The 26,382-nt window shown below is 40.5% G+C and overlaps 1 protein-coding gene across 3 annotated transcripts in view; it reads right to left on the reverse strand.

Moving 5' to 3' along the window:
- Positions 1-284: 284 nt before the first annotated feature.
- Positions 285-26,382, reverse strand: part of GABRG3 (gamma-aminobutyric acid type A receptor subunit gamma3) — a 331,782-nt gene continuing 305,684 nt past the window's right edge. For all 3 annotated transcript variants that reach the window (XM_076358900.1, XM_076358894.1, XM_076358911.1), the window contains 4 exons: positions 17,204-17,356; positions 9,202-9,398; positions 7,617-7,646; positions 285-2,038 (listed from right to left, as the gene is read on the reverse strand). In XM_076358900.1, coding sequence (XP_076215015.1) covers positions 1,760-2,038; positions 7,617-7,646; positions 9,202-9,398; positions 17,204-17,356 — 659 coding nt within the window. In that variant the 3' untranslated portion in view covers positions 285-1,759. The remainder of the gene's footprint in view (positions 2,039-7,616; positions 7,647-9,201; positions 9,399-17,203; positions 17,357-26,382) is intronic.

Below are 26,382 nucleotides of genomic sequence, written 5' to 3' on the forward strand. Positions count from 1 at the left end.
TAACTACAGTTAACTTTTGTGTTAGTAATTTCTTTCAATTAAAAACTCAGTGGAAGCACAGAGAAACAGCAATGACAGACAGTGATGTTTCAAAGAACACGACAGCATTTCTTTTCCTTTAGAATTACCATTGCATTAGTTTTTGCTTGTTTGCAAGATTTTCCTTCTGAGGAGAAAAGGAACTGCTCTTCAGTCACATCTACTACTCATTTTTTATCAAATACTCTGTGGAAAAGACACACATTTTTTGAGGTGATAAAAAAATGATCAGGTCCTCCAGAAGAGAAAAAAAATAGAATTTTTTTTTAGGTATGTTTTAACTTTAATCATTTGTAACCATTTGTCATCCAAAGGGTAGTGAAAAGCCACTGCTATTTAGTTTTGAATCTGTTTTGTTTGCTTAATAACAATTACTGAGACAGTCTGTAAAAGGCGTAGTCTAGTTTAACACTGTAAAACTAGCTTTTGAAAACATGGGTAGTTTAAGAATTTAATGGTCAAAAGCTTTAAAAGTACAAAATAGCTTTTTAGGGTAAAAAATAGTTGATAGTTTAGGAAAAAAATGAAAACAACCTTTTTCTACATGTGGCAACTATCCCATGTTTAATCCAAGTGTGACAATTGAGTTCCCGTAATGCACTATTCAAGTAAAAAGTGTTCAGTCTTCAGCTCAGACCCAGGGAACAACTGCCGTGAGTAAGGACTGCAATATTTAACTCTATGGAAGGAACAAAAAATGTCCTTTGGCACACAAGTTTTTCAATTTTGTAAAATAACTTTGAGAGAAAAAACAAGAATGCATGAGAGCACTTTTTAGTAAATTGCAATCTGAAGAAAGTCACATATTCCTAGTGCTATTATATAGTGATTTTTACTCATGGCCTATCAACTATGATCTGCTACAATGACACAAACAAGCAGGAATCTTGTCCTGCTTCGAGTAGAGTACTTTAGAAATCAATGACCATCCTGTGTTTAACCAGTCATAAAAAAGACAGTTAAAAGCTTGAAAAACTGTAGAAGTTATGCCTACAGCTGCCTCAGAGACAGGCAAGTCTTTTATTTATATCAAAATAATAGCTTTCTTATAACTCTGCCTTTTCACCTTAAGTTAAAACCAATATGTGTAGGTAAGTGGCTAACTCCATGAATCCCAGACCTTTGCGGAAAGTAACATCTATGTTTTGATCTCACCAGAGACATTTCTTACTGTCTTTTGGTGGTTTCTCTATAGCAAGCAGAATCACCAATGAAATATTTCCCAAAACCTATGGGACATAGCTCAAGCAAGTTTAAATACAAATGAGTGGTTTCGTTGGCTTTGGCTTATTTGCCAGTGCCAGTGTATGTTGCTCTGAGCCTCAGGGATATGGCAGCATTTTGAAGAAAGTATGTGAATGAAGAACAAAAATGACATATTTAACTTTTGCCTGAATTGTATATAGCTTCTATGCCAAGGGAGAATAGTAAAGATTCTAATATACAATAATTATTCATAAACATCGCTTACACTACAAATTCAGCTGAATTTTGTAAGAATCTTTTCCTTAAAATGAATAGCAGTAAGGAGAGAATTCTTCCATGTTTTTCTTTTTCAGGCAATTACATATTAAAATTCTTCATCAGGCTCTGTGATGGTGAAGGTTAATGTGGCCTTTATAATTTGAGATGAAACTGACCGCGTCCTTCACTTTTTCTGCACTTTCACCATCCCTCCGCGCTGTGAAAACACAGCAGTCTTCACCACTACAGGCAACATTTAAAGATAGAGGTATCCAACCCAGTAGACCAGGTTGAACAGCAGGAAGGATGTAGGAAAAAAAACCCTAGAGTAAGAGTCCAGTTCTAAGATGTCTATGTGAATCCGTCCTCTCCTCCATGAGCCTGATTTACACTCTTCGTAACAACAGAAAAAGCTCTGGCAGTCTTTCCCATCCAGACATTCATAGACGCACGCATCTTCAAATTCTTGCCAGTACATGGCATTGTTCAATGTGATGACTGTAGTTGGTGGTCTCATATCAAGTACAGAATAATTCTGAGGAGAGAAAAAGAAACGAACAATTTGATAAACTTCCATGGATGATGCAGATCACGATTAATAATCATGGGAAAAAATCACAGGAGCTGGGAATAAGAGGTCAATACTATAGGAATTCTAGATTTGGGGAATCATCTTTCTGTCCCTCAAAAGATGCCTTTTCAGATGAACTTCCATAGAGAGATTGTGGAGTGGCAAGTTAAATAATTCTAGGTGTATTTTCTACCTGGGCAACTCAAGCATATATTGCCTAGTAATAATTTTTTCACACTTAGGAGTTCACTTGCCTGTCAGAATATTAGTTGCAAGTTGCTTTAAATACTTGCAGCTACTACATTTAGGAATGGACTCTGAAAAATAAGGAAGACGTGTGTGTGTCCCCCGTTTAATTACAGAACGATAGTATAGCCGCATTCACTGCCTCTTAACTTTACCATGATTTATAAAACAGATATGGTCAGCAACAGATAGTGATGATTTCAGTACAGGATTTCAAAATGCCATCGCTAGGCATGTCCCATTAGTGCTTATTACACTAACCATGCTCAGAAATAGGGCACTTTGATATCATGAATCCACACAGTACCACTTGCGCCTACAGACCTCTCCTTCTTCAATGTACTCCCTATTTACACTTTGTCAGCTTTTCTGTCACACCATTTCCTTTTCCTGAAAGGTGCTTTCTCACGATAGACTCCTCTCTCATCGAGCCACCCATTCCATCCTCACAAGTGTCACCTCCTCCACTGGCATCACTAGGAAAGGTCCCATCATCATCGCTGCCTGTCTGCACTGCCTCGACAAAGCAGACTCCAGCCCTGCCAGCACGGTTTTCTCCACCTCGGGGGCCCTTCCTCTCCCTGTGATTGCACTGAGCATTGCCTTTGCCTGCAGGAGCATGCCGGGTATGTACTACCGAGCTAGCCATGCCTCTGCATCTTGCCGGCATGCATTCTGGAGGGTGCTCTGGGCCCCTGCTTCCACACTTGTTATACAAAACATGCAACGTTTCCTGTTAAAGATCTTGGGGCGTATCTGAAAACTTTCACTCTGTATGTGAAACAGAACAGTGATATGATTGATGTGCCTTAGGAGAAATTTTCCTTTTTCTGTTGACTTTGTTTTCTTTCTACAAATCCTTTGATTTGGCACATGATAATATTACCCATCTCATTAAATTGCTGGTCCCTGAGCTAAGATCTTGATGCGGCATCCCTCTGCTTAGGTGTTGGCATTTCCAACATAGATAACTGCATCTGAACAACTGCCCTATGGTATCCAGCCAATTACTTCTAGGACACAATTCATCTCATCATAAGTAGATGGCTAAAATCTCTCAGGTGCATTGTGCTGTGGACTGTAAACAGATTGCAGTTTAGAAGCAGATTATTACAAATCTATTTGTTGTGAATGACTTTATCTCTGAGATTAGATGACACAAATAATGCCTGCATGGTCTTCTCTCTCATTTGTAAAGTTTCAGGTGGCTGGTATCAGAGCTTTACAATGTGCTGCCACATGGAAAAGGTCTAAGATTATTGTACAAGCCGTCATTTTTTGACTGAAGTACCTTGGAGAGAAAAAAAGCTATGACTAAAGTATACATGGAATTCTGCTATACCACCGTGTCACATATTCATTTCTTGCAGTCCTTTATGAAAAATTCCTACTCAGGGACTGAAATTTTCTATGCCTGGCTACAATATTTATGTTAAAAAGAAAACGTGGTGGGTTGACCCTGGCTGGATGCCAGGTGCCCACCAAAGCTGGTCTATCACTCCCCTTCCTCAGCTGGACAGGGAGAGAAACTATAACGAAAAGCTCGTGGGTCGAGATGAGGACAGGGAGAGATCACTCACCAATTACTGTCATCAGCAAAACAGACTCGACTTGGGGAAAAAAACCCCTAATTTATTACCAATCAAATCAGAATACTATAATGAGAAATAAAACCAAATCTTAAAAACACCTTCCCCCCACTCCTCCCTTCTTCCCGGGCTTAACTTCACTCCCGATTTTCTCTACCTCCTCCCCCACAGCGGCGCAGGGGGACGGAGAATGGAGGTTGCTGTCAGTTCTTCACACGTTGTCTCTGCCGCTCCTTCCTCCTCAGGGAGAGGACTCCTCACACTCTTCCCCTGCTCCAGCGTGGGGTCCCTCCCATGGGAGACAGTTCTCTGTGAACTTCTCCAATGTGAGTCCTTCTCATGGGCTGCAGTTCTTCATGAACTGCTCCAGCGTGGGTCCCTTCCATGGGCTGCAGTCCTTCAGGAACAGACTGCTCCAGCGTGGGTCCCCCGCAGGGTTACAAGTCCTGCCAGCAAACCTGCTCCAGCATGGGCTCCTCTCTTTCCATGGGGCTACAGGTCCTGCCAGGAGCATCCTCCAGCGTGGGCTTCCCACGGGGCCCCAGCCTCCTTCAGGCATCCACCTGCTCCGGCGTGGGGTCCTCCACGGGCTGCAGGTGGGTATCTGCCCCACCGTTAACCTCCATGGGCTGCAGGGGGACAGCCTGCCTCACCATGGTCTTCACCATGGGCTGCAGGGGAATCTCTGCTCTGGCGCCTGGAGCACCTCCTCCCCCTCCTTCTTCACTGACCTTGGTGTCTGCAGAGCTGTTTCTCTCACATATTCTCACTCTCCTCTCTCGGCTGCAATTGCTGCTGCACAGCAACTTTCCCCCCTTCTTAAATATGTTATCCCAGAGGTGCTACCACCGTCGCTGATGGGCTCGGCCTTGGCCAGTGGCAGGTCCTTCTTGGAGCCAGCTGGCATTGGCTTTATCGGACATAGGGGAAGCTTCTAGCAGCTTCTCACAGAAGCCACCCCTGTAGCCCCCCTGCTACCAAAACCTTGCCACGCAAAACCAATACAAAGGCTAATTTAGATCTCTCCAGACGATTTTGGTAAGTGAAAAGAAACAAGTGCTCTGGTTTTGCAAAGGAAACTTTCTCATGTATCAATAGCCTGGGTTTTTTTTGTTGTTGTTTTGTTGTACCAACTGTCTGCTCAGGACAGAAGATAAAATAAATGCCCTGATAACACAGAGAGATTAATCTGGTTGCTTTAATCTCTGTCAGCTAGGAGAGGTCCTGAAGTGACTAGATACCAGGTGAAGGTGGATGGTACCCACTATGTCCTGTGTGTCCTGCTGAGTTGGGAGGAGAGGGGTGCATGCACCATGGGCACCAGCCCAGTACCACCTGAGAGCTCTGGCAAGGCAAGGCACTTCTCAGGTGCCTTGGACAAGGCAGTTCAGATGCAGTGTTAAACATGCTTAATAAAATTATTTCAGACAAGTTATAAGTGTGTTCTCTAGGAGAAAAACAAGGGGTGGGCTACCTGAACATGGATTTACTAAGATTAATAAATTTCACCTTTTAGGTGGCATCACTACAAGGCTGGAAGAGACAAGATGATATCTTGAGAGTCAGAGACACTGCTTATTTTATTCAGTTTATGCCAGAATTTGAACATGGAAGTTGTTTATGTATAGAACAAGGCCCTGCTCAATATCTGTCTTATAGCGAAAGAACAGAAGAGAGAAGAGAAGAGAAGAGAAGAGAAGAGAAGAGAAGAGAAGAGAAGAGAAGAGAAGAGAAGAGAAGAGAAGAGAAGAGAAGAGAAGAGAAGAGAAGAGAAGAGAAGAGAAGAGAAGAGAAGAGAAGAGAAGAGAAAGAGAGAGAAGAGAAGAGGAAAGGAAGAAAAAGGAAGAAAAAGGAAAGGAAAGGGAAAGGAAAGGGAAAGGAAAGGGAAAGGAAAGGGAAAGGAAAGGGAAAGGAAAGGAAAGGAAAGGAAAGGAAAGGAAAGGAAAGGAAAGGAAAGGAAAGGAAAGGAAAGGAAAGGAAAGGAAAGGAAAGGAAAGGAAAGGAAAGGAAAGGAAAGGAAAGGAAAGGAAAGGAAAGGAAAGGAAAGGAAAGGAAAGGAAAGGAAAGGAAAGGAAAGGAAAGGAAAGGAAAGGAAAGGAAAGGAAAGGAAAGGAAAGGAAAGGAAAGGAAAGGAAAGGAAAGGAAAGGAAAGGGAAAGGAAAGGGAAAGGAAAGGAAAGGAAAGGAAAGGAAAGGAAAAGGAAAGGAAAGGAAAGGAAAGGAAAGGAAAGGAAAGGAAAGGAAAGGAAAGGAAAGGAAAGGAAAGGAAAGGAAAGGAAAGGAAAGGAAAGGAAAGGAAAGGAAAGGAAAGGAAAGGAAAGGAAAGGAAAGGAAAGGAAAGGAAAGGAAAGGAAAGGAAAGGAAAGGAAAGGAAAGGAAAGGAAAGGAAAGGAAAGGAAAGGAAAGGAAAGGAAAAGAAAGGAAAAGAAAAGAAAAGAAAAGAAAAGAAAAGAAAAGAAAAAGAAAAGAAAAGAAAAGAAAAGAAAGAAAGAAAAGAAAGAAAAGAAAAGAAAAGAAAAGAAAAGAAAAGAAAAGAAAAGAAAAGAAAAGAAAAGAAAAGGAGTAAAAAAATTGAAAAAGGCTGCTTTCCAAGCAGATCAGACTGACTAGATCTTGACAAAGACTAAGAGTGTTAAACCCTATTGTAATTTTAATTGTGTATCTTTTTCCTTTTTTTTTTTTTAAATTGGGAAAAGGAAAGTGCTGCTACCCATTCAATGTGCCTTATTAGCTTCATCTTTCAGAAAAGTCTGTCCAAGCAGTGACAGCAGTAGCAAGTGTATAAATGCAATGCTTGCTGTAAACCATTCATTGTCAACGAGCAGACTTTCAATGCTATATGAGCTCTTTGAATAAGTCAGAAAACTCATTAAAAAAAAAAAAAAGTGTATAACATTATTTGTAAAAGGTAAGCTAGTAACATGGAGCTAGCAGTTGTAAATTATGACTGCTTCAGCATATCCAAACCAAGAAATGCAAAAGCAATGGTTTAGTTCTGTCCCTGTTCTTATTTGGCTCTGATAGCTGGGAAGCAGGCCATCCAACCAGCTGATTAACTGGCCCTCTGCATGCTTTATATTTATATGTATTATAGTATGTATTCCGGTTTCAGATTTCATAGAACTTAGAGATACAATTTTGTGCTCAGTTTCAACTTTATTTCCGCTGTACATATATAAATAGTTAGCTAGAGGTTTGGGGAACATAATTTATTGCATTTGTAGATATAGTACAACTAACTGTGTTAAACTTGTGTGCCTAAATTATTTGAAAATCCAGCTGAAAGCTTGCTAAAAATTTTACAGATATGCATAAATGAATTATTTTCTATGAAACTCAGTTAAAACTCAGTATAAGTTTATGACATAATTTGTGCTTATTACTTTTTTATACAATGTAATGAGAAACTGCAATATTATATAAAGCAGACACACAAAATTTCGGAGGTAAAAATAACTCACAATATTCTACACTTGACCCTTCTCCCTCCCAAATCATTTGATAAGTCCTTATAGAAAAAGGTAGCTATGTTCCTCTGCCACAGCCAAAAACAAACTGCCCTTTTAACAAAAAAGCAAAACAATATTTATAGTGAAGTCAGGGTAAAGCATAACATAGTGTTACAGCTTTCTTGGGAATTATTGCAAGTAAATGTCAACCATACATTCATGCCTCCATTGCTCTCACTGAATAAAATAGTTTACTTACCATCACATGACCAAAACTGACATCAGGTAGCTTAAATAGAGATAACAAAAGCATTATTCAGAAGAAAACATACTTATTGCTTCATATGCATCTAATGTTTAACAGCATTTCTTAAACCAAACCTTTAAACGCATTTGTCCGTAAAACACTTCATGCTGAGTATTCTATATATTCAGCATAATATTCTGTACACTTTAAAACTGCATGAAACCTCAGCAGAATGCACACCTAGTTTCCATCCACATTAAATCTTTATTCAACCCATTACATTTATTTATTTAGCAAACAATAGCTAAGTGAGCATTTGTTCTTGTGTTAACTTAAATCTCATCAATGTTGCATGCTTTCCCTCATATTCATACACGTCTGGAAATACATCCTACTCACAAAGATACTCATGACTTTTTCATTCAGTTGTTCTATAGGATGGCAATTTTAGTTTGATCATTAGCAAGTTCATTTTGATTGTCTCATACATTTCTTTTGGTAATACTCTTTTGCCTTTTGTGTGCAATGCATTTTTACAAGAAGCTATTAGAGGTTTAATGGAGTTTTCATTGACTAAGTCTATGGCTTTCTAGGCTTTCTCTAATTCCATACTCGTTTCAGCTTTTCCTTCATTATTTCTTCTTTCAATCATTTTCTACAGCTCTTCATTCAATACCTTGTTACCTCTTATTCAGTCATCCTATTCTTCCCTGAATTTAGCCTTCTCTCTCTTCAATTTCCTCCTTCACATTTTTCCTATTTGGCTTTGTATTTCTGATTTCAAATGTCCTTATTTCCTCCATTGCACAAAATGGCATCCAACATCTCCAACTACCGATCTCAAACATGTAAGATTTTCCACTGATCTTGAGTGGACAACCCAATTCCCCTTCCCTATGTTTACACTGAGATTTTTTTCTCCATTATACTGCCCCCTCTCATTCTTGTAGTCAATTCTGAAGTACACCAGGCAATTCTTCCTGCATGCCTGTTTTAATTGATTCTAAATAAACAGCTTTTGTGTGTGTCTGGGTGTTACTTCTGGAAGTGCCTTTTTGGCCAAAAATGCAGCCATGTATAAAACCTTTGTAAATGACCTCCTCTCTTTTTGTACTTAGGAAAAAGCCCCTTTGTGCATAGGGCTAAAAACAAGTGCTGGTTCCCAGTGGAGACATTGAAATCCCGTTTGTAAAGTTCATAAATGTTTCTAGACCTGTTAAGCCATGAAATAGCAGATGCATTTAAATATACATTGATGTGCATATATTTGTATAACAAGCTATGCAATCTGTTTCAGTGGGAGTCCTTTATGACTACCGGCACAGTAATTGGAGGATGAAAGACACGTAGGCAGGGTTGCTGCTTCATGGCCAGCAGGCTGCTTCTGTTAGGAACAGACCTCACTCAACAGGCACATAACTGCTTCTACTGTTACTGCGGGTAACTACTTTCCATCAGCTTTCAGGGCAGATCACACCACAGACTGGGAAGAACTTGGAGGAGTGGAGTATCATGGGATTACAGGCTGTCATTGAATGATTCTCTGCTCTCTGAGCCAGACACATGATAGAAAAGAAATTAAAAGCTCCCATCTTACCGACTTTTTCTTCTTAGTACAGTTTGGTTTCCTGCAACTTGAGTAGTAGTTGAGGGTTGCATACTCCATCAGAGCAGCAAAGACAAATAAAAAGCATACAGTCACAAACAGATCCATAGCGGTGACATAGGAGACGCGGGGTAATGACTTTCTCGCAATGGTACTCAAAGTTGTCATGGTCAATACTGTGGTGATGCCTGCAGAGAGAAACTTGATTTAATTGTATGCAACATCATTTCTCCATGTTGCAGAAGAATCTTTGGAAACAAACATACAAAACAGAAATCCAAAGTGTACCCAAATAATTCATTAATTTCATTTGGTAGCACAAAAAAAAAAAAAGAAAAAGAAAATCAGTAGAGCCAGTGGTATTTTGTAAACAAAGATTTCCTCCGCTGTTTATATTCAACATTGCAAAAGTGACATTCCCATGCCTCTCAATATGCTTTTCCTCATCTCTTCCTTCTTCTGGTCCCAGTTAGGCTGGAGATGGGAGTGAGGGAGAAGGAGAGAATAAAGAAATTTTTGAACAAAAGTATAAAGCAGAAAAGATACTAAACCCAGAAAAATAAAAAATAAGAAACCTAGAAAACAATGAAAGAAACATGGTCTTTTTCACAGCAGTACTGCTCTTGTGAAAAATCTTGTGCTCAAAAAAGAAAAAAAGGGGGGTGGGAAGAAAATAAATTTTGCTGCAAAGTTCTGACCGTGAATTTTGAAAATATGTTTTCACACCACTGTTTCCTTGGGAGTCCTCCACTGCTATTTTCCTTCTAAGTAAGGGAAAACAGCCTCTCATACAAACTTCAGATGTAACCTTAATGGAAATAGCCTTTTGAATTCATACAAAGCATCACATCTTAGATTGATTTAGTAATAATGAATATAATAAATAAAATACTTAGTGTGAAATACCCTGAAACAATAAAGCCAGTCCTAGAATGAAATCTATGGGGTGTCAGTCATTTGGCTGCTGGAAATTCATATAATTTCTCTTCATTCCTGAGGAATAGAAGTCTTTTCATTCCCACTTTGGACTGATGCTTTTAATCATTTGTTATGAACTGCAAGCCTTCTGAAAGAAAAATAAAACTCCTCAATGGCTTGGGAAGAAAAATAAAGCTCTCACTCAAATAAGCCTCAAGAGAGAACCTGCTCTAAAAACAACATAACCATAAGGTAATCTTTCTTTTTATAGTTAAAGTGATATTTTGCGATGGTACACAGTGTTTGAAATGGCAGGGGATGACTGAAATTATGCCTTGTAGTAAAATTACTTCCCACAAACGGCACTCTGGAGAGAAAGAAGTATCTGTGGATTACTTTTGACTACTTTCTGTTTATGAAGGAATGCCCACCTCTGATTCGCAGCGTTTGATAGAAACTGCAGCGATTCGCAAGAATAACCTTCCCCATTCAAACTGACAGAAAATTCCTGGAAAAGCCAGAAGGCAGATTATTGCCTGGGCCTCGACCTTCTTCTGCACTGAATAATAACTAACTGTATTCCTTAAATAGCCACTACACAGAAACAAAAAAAAAAAAGAAAAAAAAAGTTGCTGAAAAACCGCAACCCAATAATCAAGATGAAAGCAATGCTGATAGGAAGCGGGAAATGCGGATTTTGTATGTACCTTGGACATCTAAAAGCTATTGGGAAAATATTTCTGTTTCCTGTGTCTGTTCCTGTCAACTGTGCCACATCCCAATATAAGCACGTGTGGCTGGCATGATCCAGTAACCTCTCCAGACCCTTCAACAGCAGACCCTTCTGTAGCTAGCTGATGCTTTGAAAAAGCTCCAGAGACAAACCCCATGCTTAGCCATTCATCACAGTAGTCAACTGCAAAGATGTGCAACTGCAAAAGGTGTTGACTCACTAGCCTTGATTTGGCCCTTATTAATTATAGATTAATTAGTCTTTCCGCATGACCGTGACTCAGGCCTTGGGAGTCACTAACGTCAGAAGAACTGCATCCAGACTATGACATACTCTACAGTATGAAATGAAGTTCTCTAACATTTTGTAACCCGCATTTAGATTTCTAACACAAATCTGTCCTTTTCAGAGCCACATGTACATGCACCTGCTCTCAGGTATTTTACTACCATTAATAAATTCCTCAAAACCTGTAGTCTTCTTCCAGCACAATATACAGTGTCCTTTTTACCTGGACTCAAGAGCAAGTTTTCATTTCCCTCCCATCCTGTGATAGGATGTCAGATTATTTTAGGACACTTCTTTTATTAAAAGGCAAAAAAGAAATAAAAGAGGCAAAAAGCTTGCAATGCTCAAAAACATTTTTTGCAAAGGTCTGCAATTTTTCTACTGCATGCTGTATTGACAATGTACTATTTTTCCTCTGTTTTTACTGAAATGTATAACTTTGTATTATGTGTGACAAGAAGTATTGTGTGGTTATCTGTAATGACGACCAGCTGCCAAAGTGACTATGGACAGGAAGGCAGAGAAGTGAAAGGAAAATTACTATTAGCCTCTGTACTTAAGTATAGAAGTCCCCAACTCAACCTGAGTCATATATCCGTGCCTTAAGCCTGAATGTGAAATGCCTGCCTGAATCGTGCTTGAGACTGTGAAAACCTAGGCGAGAACTAAGCAAAACCAGCCCAGTAAGCCATGTTGTAAATACCTCACTGATACAGAATCTGGGAGTTTTGGGTAGCTCCGGACTAATTTTAGCTGATTGAAACAAAGTAGGTTCTACTAAATTTATAGACACAGCAATGGTGTAAGATTTATTTTGGTTTTAAGATATTAACAGTGTCTATCCTCAGTCTCTTTGACAACAAATCACATTTTGCTACCAGAATATAAAACATTGGGGAAAGTTTAGCATTATCACAAGCCATCATAGTTTCTGGATTATACGTCACATTTCAAATTATGGCAAGGGCATGAGACAAGATTGCTGAGCACACAGAGGGAAACATCCAAAGGTAAAACAAACATATTTGTACTTCTATTATTTATGCAAAATATTTTTATGATATGAAATCCAATAGAAAAGCAGCGTTCTTCATTTAAGCTGAGGCTTGAACTTGGATCCCAGCTCACACCATAAACAAGCAAGGAGTTTTTGAAATAATAAAAATTCTACCCAGTGTATCAATTTTACATTTGACACATAGGCACAAGTTTTAGAATATTAAAATGAGTCTTATGGGGTTACATACAGAGAGCAAAGAGAAAGACGGTGCAACAGTTGATACAGTTTCGTATTTCTACACATTTACAAGTCGGAATATACAGATATGCATATATGAATAAAACGCAGCACCCATTATTTCCGAAGAGAATATCTAGATTCCATACCCTTAGCTCATTTTATCTCTCATGCTAAGAAAATTCAGTTTGTTGAGTGGTTTCAAACGCAATAAACCTTGCCAGATGAAATTGTTAAGTCTCTCACTTTGGGGAGGCTCATATGGTAAAGTGAGCTTTGCATCTGTTATTGAAATTCACAGTGCTCTCGAACTGTCTGTTTCAACAGAATTTTAATATCAGCCAAGGACAGCTTTGAAGTAACCTGGCTTCAAAATTTTCAGGTAGATAGGTGTAAGTGGGAGCTTACAAGTTTTTGTATAAATACCGTTTTGTGACATTTATGTTTTCTGAGCAAATTCCATGCCAAAGATGCTGTTTGATAAATCAAAAAGAACTGTCTGGGAGATCAAATGATGTAGGAATACATAATGCATGAGAACACTTTAACCTTTAGATCATTGGTCTAAACAGTTATTTAAACTTATGACTGTTTGAAAGCTCCTTACTGGACAACAGTATGCAAAGTGAGGTAGCAGGAGCTTCGCTGTTAGAAACTCTTTTGTCAGCGAGGCTCATTTTTTCTTATTTTTCTAAGGGTGTGTTGATGGGACACTGGGGGAAAGGTGTACTGCTTTTAACCATGCTATCACTTGTTTATAAACTTAATTTCTCCACCTTTTGGTCTGGCACCTGTTTTGATCATTTGCTTGTTTTTCTAGTGAATGAGCTTAAGATGGAATAACAAGGAGAGCAACATTCATTTTTTATTAAACATCATCTGTATCTTCTTTTACATCAACACATTGCTGGCCTTGATACCCGCTGTATTTTTTTAAACTGCAGTTTGAAGTTGCTCTGTAGTAACTGCCTAGTCCTATTACCTATTATACCCATTTTGAAAAAGCAGGGGGAAACTGGGATGAAAGCTTCAGTTTAACTTAATTCCCTTTATCTTCAAGGAAAACAACCTATTCTTTCCCAGATCATAACTTTTCTTCAGACACTTGCTGGCTGCTCTTGACTGTGAACATTGGGAGAAGATCATTTTGATTACTAGAGACAAGCAGAAACAGCAGAGAGCCATTTTTTTTCTCTCTGAATGGACGGCAGAATAACCTGGGATCACAAAACACAGTTCTCATCCAGCACTCAAATTTTATTTCCTGCTTCCCACTGACTCTTCAGGCGGCCTGGAGTAAGTCACGTTGCCACTCTGGGCCTCAGCCTCTCAAAGTGCATGTGAAAAAAGGACTATGATGCCAAGTTTTTAAAGAGCACTTTGATGCCTCTGGACAGTGTTGCTGAAAGGATGCTTACAGTGCCATTTTTTTCCTCACAGCCAGATACACCGATTGCATTTGTTTTTTCCAGCTTATTACTTAGTGTTATTCAGAAAGGGGTAAAGCCTGTCCTTCATGTAACTGAGTAGTTGCCAATAGCTTAGGAAATTACTCATTAATTTCAGAGAGTGAAATATTTCCCTGGTGCTAGCCCTTTACATTAATGCAGCTATACCCAGAGCAGGTTTGGTGCACTGAGTCTACACGTTGTTGCAACTAATTAGTAGGTCAATTTCAGCGGTTTGCCTTTGGCTGTATTACTCACAATTTCACCATGTACCACTATCCAAATGTGGATGTGTGCTGTTGCTCAGACGGATTTATAAGTTGCGTTATACAAGCAGACCTACAGTAAACTGGGAACATCTGCTTATTGCATCCCAAGAGTCAACAGGCCATTGCCGATTTGGGAGCAAGCGGACCCTGCACAAAAAGAGGTGACCCATAAATATATTATTTTCTTGTCATTTGACTTTATTTATAAAAAAGTTATATTTTAGCCCAGTAATTTAATTCTTCCTCAGAGCTTTAGGAGTTAGTCATGATAGTCATTGAATATAGCCTTGGAACATCTCATTTTTGTGTTCTTACTTCAAATTCATGACCTCAGTATATGAATACATTTTTTCTCTGAAGTTCCCGCTGGCTGAGGGGGTGAGGTGGGGAGAGTCAGACTGTTATGACTAATGATCTAACCTACTTCCGTGTCTAATTAATTGGAAAACAGAGCTGTGTGGTGGGGGGAACCACCCTCAGGGACAGGGTATGAACACTGCTTCTGGAAAATTAGTAATGCAAATGGCTACACACCTTTTCTCCCTTTTCTCTTAAGCATTGTGAAGGATGGTCAATCTTTCCTTATCTCCACTGAGTCATCCAATTTAAGAAGAAAGGAGTTCAGCAGAGAAGTACACTCAACTTTCTGGCCACCAGAGGAAAGTCTACACAGTCAGGAACAAGCAGTCGTACAGCTGCTCTGTCCTCACCTTTGTGTCATCTTCATGCTGTCCTGGAGGTGGAGGGGGTCACAGAATAACTGTAAGTCTTAGGGTCCGTCATGTTGCTGGAGCCGCAGTGTAAAGGCACTTTGGCACTCACATGAACGGTGTGAGGACTGAATATTCCTTCCTCGGAAAATAACCTCAGAAAACTGGACTCACATAGAATCATAGAATCATAGAATCGTTGAGGTTGGAAAAGACCTCTAAGATCATCGAGTCCAACCAGCAACCCAACACCACCATGCCCACTAAACCATGTCCCTAAGTGCCTCATCTACACGTCTTTTAAATACCTCCAGGGATGGGGACTCCACCACTTCCCTGGGCAGCCTGGTCCAATGTTTAACCACTCTTTCAGTAAAGACATTTTTCCTCACGTCCAATCTAAACCTCCCCTGGCGCAATTTGAGGCCATTTCCTCTCGTCCTATCGCTAGTTACTTGGGAGAAGAGACCGACACCCACCTCGCTACAACCTCCTTTCAGGGAGTTGTAGAGAGCGATGAGGTCTCCCCTCAGCCTCCTTTTCTCCAGGCTAACATGACACCACATGACTTATAATGGTCAGAAGTGCTACATTTGTTAATTTTACAAACTCCTGGAGCAAATCCAGCAGGTTATGGTTTCGTGCTGACCTCACGCAAAATGGGTTTTAGTACAGAATTATTTGTAAAGTGTGAAACCGTGTTGGCTGCTTGCAGTTGTCTTACTACATGTTCTCTGGGACTTTTATTTCTACTGATCCTGTTGCATAGCTCCATGTCACTGAGCTGCTCTTGGTTTGAAAGGATGCCCCTCACCACTCACTAAGAATTAAAGCTGATACAACCTCCCCCTAGGAAGATGCCTAAGGATTGATAGCAGGAATGGCTGGCATATAGCTTCATTGCTTAAATAAAGCTGTGGCTAGTGAGGGAGTTACACTTAGAGGATATTTTTGGTAATGTATTTCTTCTGTCATTCAGCTGAAAGTTACAAAGCTATTGAAGCATTAGAAGTTTTGGGAGGAAAAATGTTTGTAATCCGGGCCTTGTGCACCCTGAATAGATGACCCTAAGTTTTTTGTATGAGTGAAGGATTTAGAAAATGGGATCAGACTTCTGGACAAGTTCAAAAAACTTAGCAGCTAAAATCTCATTCAGACTGAATGGACTTCAAAGTCTCCTTAGCACTTCTTTTTTATTTTCCCCTTCAGGGCCTTTATGTTAGAAACCACAGCACCTTCAAAATTTGTGGTTGCTCAGATGTATTAGTGCAGGAGAGAGACAGACTGAAACAGGACAAGTCATTTTGAACAACTGTATAAAGACTGCATTGTCAAACAAGGTGTATTCCTCCGGAGATCAAGTAGCGCAGCAGTATCTGCTACTTTCCTTGCAGCAGTATCACCCTCTCCTGGGGACTCAGTTGCTCCTACAAATGCTTCCTGTCTGATTTCAGTCCAAAAAGTCAGGCAGGTCAGTTTTTAATAATTTATTCTTTCAAACTGAAATGATTTAGAGAGTCCAGCTGGTTAACTGGCGATGGTAACAAACTCCAGCAGGAGGAAACAATAAATAGCTGGGAACGGTAATCTCCATGCTTGAAAACAGATATGTAAACCTTGACACAGCCTCCCCTTTTTTACTAGACTGGTAGATTTCTGAATCAGTTAGTATTGGCAGCCCCGGCAAGCACAGTCTGGACTAAAATGTTGGGGTTTCTTCAGTTCTGGTGTATACCTATAATTGCCTAGTATATAGCCCTATGTCCTTGATGCAAGCAAAACCTGCAGGTTTTCCTATAGACATAAGAATAAATGGTTAGCATTTCTAAGTGTATCCTAAAGCACAATGCCAAAATGCACACGCTGCTCCTGACATAAATGAGCTGCTGGAAAACCTATACCAGCGTAAATCTCCACAATCTATGAAAAATATCTATACAACTAGTGTGGAGTTTAACTTCATCACGCAAGCTAAAACACTTTGCATGAGTTAATATTATTATATCCCACAGTTTTCTGTATATATAAGACATAATGCTCTGTAAGGGAGAGTTTCAGCAGGGAAGGAAGCCAGCAGTGTAATTAATTTATTCTTCAAAAATGTCACTAAAATATCATACTGAGAACAAGGAGACAGACATTAATTCTAGAATATTATGGAAAATGGGTGGCAGTGTCATTCCAAAGGGTCAGGGTAGTTTACTTTTAATCACACTGTTAAAGGCAGAAAACCAGAGGCTTCAGTGATAAGTAGATCTGGATCTGCAAGATGTAGTAGCAATAATCCAAAGCATATAGCTAGTGGTCTCTTTGAAAGGAAGCTGACATTTTCAAATGATAGTGTAGAAACGACACAAAGAGAGCAGAAAAGGGAATTATTAACAACTTACCTAATGCTGTTCTTGCTGGTGTGGCATCTTTTTTAATCCAAAAGGATACCCAGGAAAGAACAACTGTTAATATACAGGGAATGTATGTTTGAATAGTAAAGTATCCCATTCTTCTACTTAGGTCGAAGTATATAGTCATGACTACATAATCACCTGCAATAATAGCACAGAAAATAAATTGACATTGTGATGACATACAGACGGTTGCTCACCGAGCTGCTAATTTTTTAAGCTTCATAAAAACACTGCATATAAAATATTTCTTAGTGTTTCGAGAGCACCTGTGCAGCAATGCTCATGTGAAACAGAATTCAAATAAATCTTTCAATTCTAATTTCCTTTAGTTTTAGGTCTCTGTGGAAATGTTCACCTATTTGGAAAGGCAGAGGCTCTCAGTAATCATGCTGGATGAGTAAATTTTTGAAAGGCATCTTGGCTTTCCAGACTTGATATTTCTGGATGGCTCCATGACCACAAACATGAAGCTACTATCATTCACCAGATTCTGTAACCAAGCCACACAAATCCCTCCTTCTGCAAGCTGTATCTTCCCTGCCCTAATTTCAGGCTTGAGTGACTTCTGTTATCTTCTTTTGATATGAATCAGGCAGTAGGGGTCTTTACGGCACGTGTAGCATGCACATGAGTATGCCTTTACATAAGAAGTCATTTACAGACACTAGAGCCTCAATGCTGGCAAGAGAGGTCAGACTGCATACTTTTAAAGGACTCATCATTAAAAATCAGGAGTCTCTTTTTGTCAGCATTCCTCCATTTCAAAACAGTTGTGGTCACTTGCAGTATCTGTAAAACTTCAGAAGGTGAGCCTGGATATAAAGTTTATTATTCTGCTCTGATTTCATAAAATCAAGAGCTCAGTAAGAAGGCTAGTTTATCTCACATTGTATAATTTTCTTCACAGTATCTCTTCTGCTAACCCTTGTGACTCCACAGGGCATAATAATCTGTCCCTCTCTCTCTACCCAGTAGAGGCTACTGACCTTATCACCTCTCTCCTTACTAACAGATCCCTCAGCTTCATAGATGTTAACTATCCTTTTCTCTCAGACAGTCACAGTGATTAACAATAATGAAACTGAACTGAGACCAATTTCTGTACTTTGCTTGAAATATGTTGCTTCCATTTCAGATGTGAAGAAGAGTTTATATGCCTGAGAACTTTTATGGGGTTTGGTCTGACTATGTCAGACTTGACCTAATAAATTATATTGCTTCTTATTACAAACCTTGACTTTCTAGAATACAATATTTGCAGAATGCATCATTTGCAATAGGTAGGTAAGTCTGTCCTGTTACAGCAAACCGTCAGAAGACTGAAGAAATTGGTAGCACAGAGGCATTAATCCGCAAAGGAATGTACATACAACTCACGCAAGTAGAGGCACAATGGGTTCATTAGGAGTTGAGAAAAACTAAATCTTAGTCTTCTAGTAACAGAGAGCATATGAACAAAAGCATTTAATACAGTGGATATTTTGATTATAGCTAAATTTTACATAGAAAAGAAATTAATTCAGTAAAAATAACTTCTACCCAAAGAATCTCTGAAGGCCACTGTAAGATGAGTGAACTACCATAAGCTACAAAGTCAAAGGTAAATAAAAATCCAAGGGTGGGATTTGGGGAGATAAACTTAGAACAATGAGTCAAAAGGAAAAGTTTCTATGTGTTAAGTACATCATTTTGAGATAGATATATTTTGAAGAGGTTGATAAGCCTGTGGGTGCTTTCATCATGCCTCTGTTAGATGAACACGTACATTTTCATGAGTACTGTGGCAGTAAAAAACATGTGACCCCAAGAAGTTGGACAGTCATTTCAGAAGCCTTGTGTATTTGGCATAATGGGGCAGAGCTTTAATGAAAGAGCTCGCTGCTGTTACAAGTAGGAAGTATTGCAGTACATCATGACATAGTGAGCCTTGTGGGCTGTTCACAGCCTAAAGGTTATTTTCATTCCACTAATCTCCAGCACTTTTCTCTGTGCAGGGAATGGCACCAGGGAACTGATGTGGATTAGTAACCATTGGTTCTGCTGGCTTATTTTTAGACTACATCAGCTCCCTTAATCTGGTTTGCCTCACTGAAGAAAGATTTACACCACAGCAACTGAGGTAATTTCACGGAAATGGGAGTAAGGATTTAGAGGCCTTGTAAACCAGTGCTTCTACTGACAGGAACCAACCCAACAACCATGGAAAAAAAGTTATGATAATGTTTCAAACATCGTCTGTCAAGGCAGAAGGATGAGCAAAAAAAGGAAATCAAAGACTCTATAGGAAACATGCCAAGCCTTTACATTTCCCTTACTCAGTTATTGTATCTAGACCTGCACGTCTATGGATAAGCTGCTTGAGAATGGTATAAAGCAAAGCAATCTGCAGACTTCTTGTTGTGTACAATGATATATGATACACACAATTCAAGTACACACAGAGGTCACTGCTCCTCTGAATAGTATCACCGTGATACCCAGCACAGCAAATGAGAGTAGGGCTAGATACTGGATAGAAACATACTGGCTAGTAAGGCAGAGTCCCTGCTTCCTAGGTTTTTTATTGAAATAAACCTGATAAACTGAGAGTGGGAGAAAATCATGGAGCATGTCAACTGTTTTGCAGACAGGAACTGAGGCAGAGATTAAATGACGTAGAGAGTCCATCATCCCATTTAGTTGCAAACTGATTCAGTATCTTTCAGGCAGCATTCATTTCACCTGATTGCAAGCTGAATTGGGCTACTTCTGTGAAGGTGCTAAGGTTATTGTACCTAAATATATTAACCTTCTTAACTTTTAAAGAGTATTTTAGTTATTTTCCTCCTTTGTTTTGTGGTTAAACTTGATGCCTTCATCCTTGAGGACATGCACAACTCCTTCCCCACTTGCTCCTCTGCTGGCTGGCTGGCTGGCTGGCTTGCTTGCTTGCTTGCTTGCTTGCTTGCTTGCTTCCTTCCTTCCTTCCCCTGCTCTTTATTACAACAGAACTATTCAACTTCTCTTTATGCCAGTTAAAAACCTGTCAAGATACCCCTTCTCTGCAGAACATCCTTCCAGCAAACTAAATAAAGGAACCGTGACTCAGTCGAATTTTACAAGGAGCTGCAAATTTCCAAGTATCGAACAAAGACCCATAGATATCTAACAAGCATCCAATGAAAATGAAATCCTAGGATAATGATTGGCTGCATTCATTTATCCACTAACCTGTTTTCTCTTCTGAAATCCATACAAAAATTCTCACAATGAAGAAGAAAGTCCTAGTCATACAGGCAGCAGCTGTGCATACGGGCTTATATACTGTACCTTCTGTGCCATACTCTAACTTATGGGAACATGCTGACAGATAATATACCAAAAGATCCGGAGAACAATTTTGTTCAGAGGAATTAGTGATGCAAAGTGGAAGCAAAAGGAGAATTTGCTGGTTTTCCTACAATACTCTAACCATGCTTAGAGACAGCACAGCTTAGAGACGATGAATGCTGATGACAACGCTTAGTGAATTGCCACTGCTGAAATGCAGAACCTCAACTGGAAGCGCCAAAGTTATGACTGCTGTCAAAGGCAAGTATGTTTCTCTACAGCATGTACTGGATGCATTTTTTTAATAACTACAGTAAATTACAATTTTCAACAAAATTACTACAGTTCTTCTATCCTCAGCCAAGTCAACTTCTGTTGAGACTCCTGAATTGTCTCCTTGCATACAGAAGAGCCAGCATGTATGTGCTATGGCTACTTTCCTCGATGTGCTACTCCAAACTGCATTATTATTATTATTATTATTATTATTATTATAGTATATATACTTCCTTCCAGAAGCAATTATTCTCTATGTATCTAAAAGCACTTGTCTGCAGCTTAAAGGAAAGTAACCATGGTACATACATTTCTGACTTTGTCTATACACACAAAATAATTTGTACAAAGAAACTCTCTTCTAAAAAACCTGACCTACAATTCATTCTGTATGTCCTGCAGGCATGAGCAACTCAAAGGAGACAAAAAGCTTTCAAGCACTCTGCACAGTGCCTCCTTGCTCCTTCGACAGCCTTCAGGGCTCCACCTGCCATTACTGCCACTGCTAGAAGGGGAGCTGGGGCTGATTGTGCGACAAAGCCCCGCAGTGCAGGCAAGATGGGAAAAGCCTCCTTCCAAACTGCATACCATTAAACCAGTGTACTTGGTTTAAAAGTAATCACATGGTGACTTCCTAGCTAGGGAGCTCTGGAATAGCTAATACCAAAAACCTTCACTTTGAAACTCAGAGAGGAATTCTACTTTTTAACAGTTTAAATAATTTCCCAGGAAGACAAACTAACTTTTAACTGAACCATCAGACCATCATTTCACTGAAATAATGAAAATTACCTTGAGGCAAAATAGTGCCCGACCGGTTTTCTATAAATGAGAACAAGAGATGCATCTTGAGGCAGCAAATCTGGAGTAATAGGAATAGTGTAGCAATGCTTCCCATGAAACCAAGATGACTGCTGCCTGTGACCCACAGGACTTGAATTAGTTTAACTTTTCAGTTTGAAAGTAGGACACTATTTAGAACAATAATGATTTTTAAAGGAATAACTGCTGTGGATTTTAATGAACAATGCTAAACTATAGGCTATTTCCTTTGTCTATTGAAGACTAAGGGCATGGTTGACTGAATTGCCAGAATTTTGCCTACACTGCACCAAGAACAATTCCCTTAAAGGTGAAATGTTTGAGCAGAATGCAATTGGTTATTTTAAGAAAATCTTTTAAAAATCCAAAATGATATACTGTAAATAATTTATTTACTCAAACCACACTATACTATCTTATCACACATTTTCTTTTATCCTCCCACTATACTCTGAGGTTAACAAGTACTACAATCCCAATTATCTTAGAAAGACAGAATGACTTTACAAAGACTGCAATATGAAACTACAATGCATGCACAGAGCAATTTCAGCATGTGAGTGAAGGTTACACACTAATTGTCCATCACTAGAATTGCAGAATAATGAGGAGTGGCAGAGTTTATCCATGTTGCTATGAGGGTTTGATTACAGAAAAAAAAGTCCTAGTCATTAGAATGAGGACTCATACAGTATGTCACGAGTATTTCTTTGTTGATCAGCGAGACCACAGAGTGTACACTGATGCATCTTATTATCTTAATAAATCAAATTTACTTAATAGTGAACAAACTATGTTTCAATTCTTCAGTGCTTTTTTCTTTTTTTTTTTTAATTCTATTTTTATTTGGAAGTCAAGAGAAGACCCTTTTTAATCCTCCCATTCACTCTTCACTTCCCTCCAACCTGTTTTCTGATCTTTGCTTCCCAAAGCTCCATTTTTTCTTTCTTGAACTAGGTTTCTCTGCTTTCTTAGTAAGCTGAAAATTTCCTACCGGTTTGGCCACTGCCTATCAGTCATCCAGGACGGTGTCCTTGCATCACAGATGCCTTCATTTACAATTCTTCTCTCTGATATCAGGGTAGAAATGTAATACTTTGAAAACAATTAGCTCAAGCAGGACACCACTCCTGTCGTCGACTACATTGGTCAGACTGTTGACAAAGAAAACCATTGAAAAAACAAATTTTCATCAAAGTCAGTATGTACGGAAGTTTTTGCAAAATGTTCACCAGAGAGGGTTTTTGGAAGTGATGCATGCTATCATGGTAGTGCTGTTGTCAACTGGGGACGTGCAAGTTTCAGGTTCAAGAGGTTGTTTCAGGTTCCAGATTTTGCACAATCTGGAAAGAATATCTCAGCTCAGAATGAGGCAGAAACAGAGACTGTGGTATGAAACCCAACCCTGCCTAACTCAGAGTAGAAATTTTCTTTGAAATCAGACAGAATAGTCATGTGAACTAGGCTTTTTCACATCCCAGGCCATCATCCCAACCCCTCAGAGACATGCCCAGTGGAAGTTCAAGCTATCTTTTTCCTAGCATTGCTCAAATGAAAACAGATGGATCAAGATTTCTTAAAGTACACTGCCTATTACTAACACTTCAGCAGCTGGTCTGTCTGTCTACAGAGCCTGTATCCCATCCTAACATGACTTTCCTAGATACTTGGTCTCCAGCCAGTCCAGGTATGGAGGAGATTTGAACTTTGGAAGATCCAAAAACTGAGCAAAATGGTAGAAGAAATAGCTGAATGCCCTCACAGGTGGTTATGACTCCAAAAGGACCTATTATTAAAAGAGAAAAGGTGAGGGTGAAAACAGAATTTTGCAGTTCTCTTGAGGAGAAATGTAGAAGGAACGACAGTCATGAAAGTATCATTAAAAATGCCTTTATCTTCTTCAGCATCTTTATAAACAATGAAGAAATGCTGAGGACTTATTGCAGGCTTATTCTGACTCCTCCAAAATGTGTCAATCAGCATGCATCAACAGTTTTCACTTCCAGGAGCAATCTTTTCTCCATAGCACTCTAGGACAAATGCTTTCAAGCCAAAAGGAAGAACAAAAAGATCGAGGTCATGCTGTCACTTAAGGGCTTGTCTTAGATTCCTGTATGCTGCTCTGGCATTTAGGTATCTTCATGGTGATACCTACATAACCAAGATACCATGTTTGGATGGGAGCATGTGTACAGTGGAGAAACATGTTTGCACCTCATCCCAAATAAATTGAGCATTCTTGGAGTGGTAACAGGCACTCATTACATACATAATTTCTGCATAAGCTGCATGTTTAACCACACAAGAAATGCATACAGGTCTTCAGAGGTGTCATTTCTATATGTATTGCCATAGTAGCAATGAGACGCCCAGTGACAGGCAAGGGTCTTATATAGTAGATATTGAACAGAGAAAAAAAAGCTTTCTGTGTCCCAAAGATCTGTTTTTGAATTCATAATTTCCTTTGGCATTATTGGGGGTGGGGGGTGGGGGGGTGGTGGGTGCGCGCGCGCGTGTACAAGCACAGTGTAGCCCAGATTTGGCTTTCAGCACTTACACTTGAAAAGAAAATTTTCCAGAAATGCATGCACACCATGAGTGCCAACTCATTGCTTAAGTTTCCCATTATTTATTTATTATTTGAAGAATTATTATTATTATTTGAAGAAGATAATCTAAGACATTATTATATTTGCATGGGCGGCAAACAGGAGGAGCTGGAAGCCATTGTGCAGCGGGAGAGATACGACTTAGTCGCCATCACAGAAACATGGTGGGGTGACTCTCATGACTGGAGTGCTGCAATGGATGGCTATAGACTCTTCAGAAGGGACAGGCGAGGAAGGAGAGGCGGTGGGGTGGCCCTGTATGTTAGGGAGTGTTTCGATTGTCTAGAGCTCAACGATTGTGATGATGATACGGTTGAGTGTTTCTGGGTAAGGATGAGGGGGAAGGCCAACGAGGCAGATATCCTGCTGGGAGTCTGTTATAGACCACCCAACCAGGATGAAGGGGCAGATGTAGCGTTCTACAAGCGGCTGGCAGAAGTCTCTCAATCGCTAGCCCTTGTTCTCGTGGGGGACTTCAACTTCCCGGATGTCTGCTGGAAATACAACACGGCAGAGAGGAAGCAGTCTAGGAGGTTCCTGGAGTGTGTGGAGGACAACTTCCTAACACAGCTGGTAAGTGAGCCTACGAGGGGAGGTGCCTCGCTCGACCTGCTGTTTACTAACAGAGAAGGACTGGTGGGAGATGTGGCGGTTGGAGGCCGTCTTGGGCTTAGCGACCATGAAATGGTAGAATTCTCGATTCTTGGTGAAGTAAGGAGGGGGGCCAGCAAAACCACAACCATGGACTTCCGGAGGGGGGACTTTGGCCTGTTCAGGACGCTGGTTGAGAGAGTCCCTTGGGAGACAGTCCTGAAGGGCAAAGGGGTCCAGGAAGGCTGGATGTTCTTCAAGAAGGAAGTCTTAAAGGCGCAGGAGCAGGCTGTCCCAATATGCTATAAGAAGAACGGGCGGGGAAGACGACCGGCCTGGCTGAATAGGGAGCTCTTGCTGGGACTCAGGAAAAAAAGGAGAGTTTACCACTTGTGGAAGAAGGGGCAGGCGACTCAAGAAGAGTACAGGGATCTCGTTAGGTCGTGCAGAGAGGAAATGAGAAAGGCAAAAACCCAGCTAGAACGCAATCTGGCCGCTGTCGTTAAAGACAACAAAAAAAGTTTTTACAAATATATTAATGACAAGAAGAGAGCCAAGGAGAATCTCCATCCTTTATTGGATGCGGGGGGGGGAACATTGTCACCGAGGATGAGGAAAAGGCTGAGGTACTCAATGCCTTCTTTGCCTCAGTCTTTAACAGGCAGACCAGTTATCCTCAGGGTACTCGGCCCCCCGAGCTGGAAGACAGGGACGGCGAGCAGGATGAACCCCCCATAATCCAAGAGGAAGCAGTCAACGACCTGCTACGCCACCTGGACGCTCACAAGTCTATGGGGCCGGATGGGATCCACCCGAGGGTGCTGAGGGAGCTGGCGGAGGAGCTCGCCAAGCCACTCTCCATCATTTATCAGCAGTCCTGGTTGACGGGGGAGGTCCCAAACGACTGGAGGCTTGCCAATGTGACGCCCATCTACAAGAAGGGCCGGAAGGAGGATCTGGGGAACTACAGGCCTGTCAGCCTGACCTCGGTGCTGGGGAAGATGATGGAGCAGTTCATCTTGAGGGCGCTCACAAGGCATGAGCGGGACAACCAGGGGATCAGGCCCAGCCAGCACGGATTCATGAGAGGCAGGTCCTGCTTGACCAACCTGATCTCCTTCTATGACCAGGTGACCCGCCTAGTGGATGAGGGAAAGGCTGTGGATGTGGTTTACCTGGACTTCAGTAAGGCCTTTGACACCGTCTCCCACAGCATTCTCCTAGAGAAGCTGGCGGCTCACGGCTTAGACAGGTGTACTCTGCGCTGGGTCAAAAACTGGCTGGATGGCCGGGCCCAGAGAGTTGTGGTGAATGGAGTTACATCCAGTTGGCGGCCGGTCACGAGCGGTGTTCCACAGGGCTCAGTTTTGGGGCCGGTCTTGTTCAATATCCTGATCAATGATCTGGATGAGGGGATCGAGTGCACCCTCAGTAAGTTTGCAGACGACACCAAGTTGGGCGGGAGTGTTGATCTGCTCGAGGGTAGGAAGGCTCTGCAGAGGGACCTGGACAGGCTGGATCGATGGGCCTAGACCAATTGTATGAGGTTCAACAAGG

The sequence above is a fragment of the Aptenodytes patagonicus genome, chromosome 1 (genome assembly GCF_965638725.1).
Source record: "Aptenodytes patagonicus chromosome 1, bAptPat1.pri.cur, whole genome shotgun sequence".
Classification (NCBI taxonomy): domain Eukaryota; kingdom Metazoa; phylum Chordata; class Aves; order Sphenisciformes; family Spheniscidae; genus Aptenodytes; species Aptenodytes patagonicus.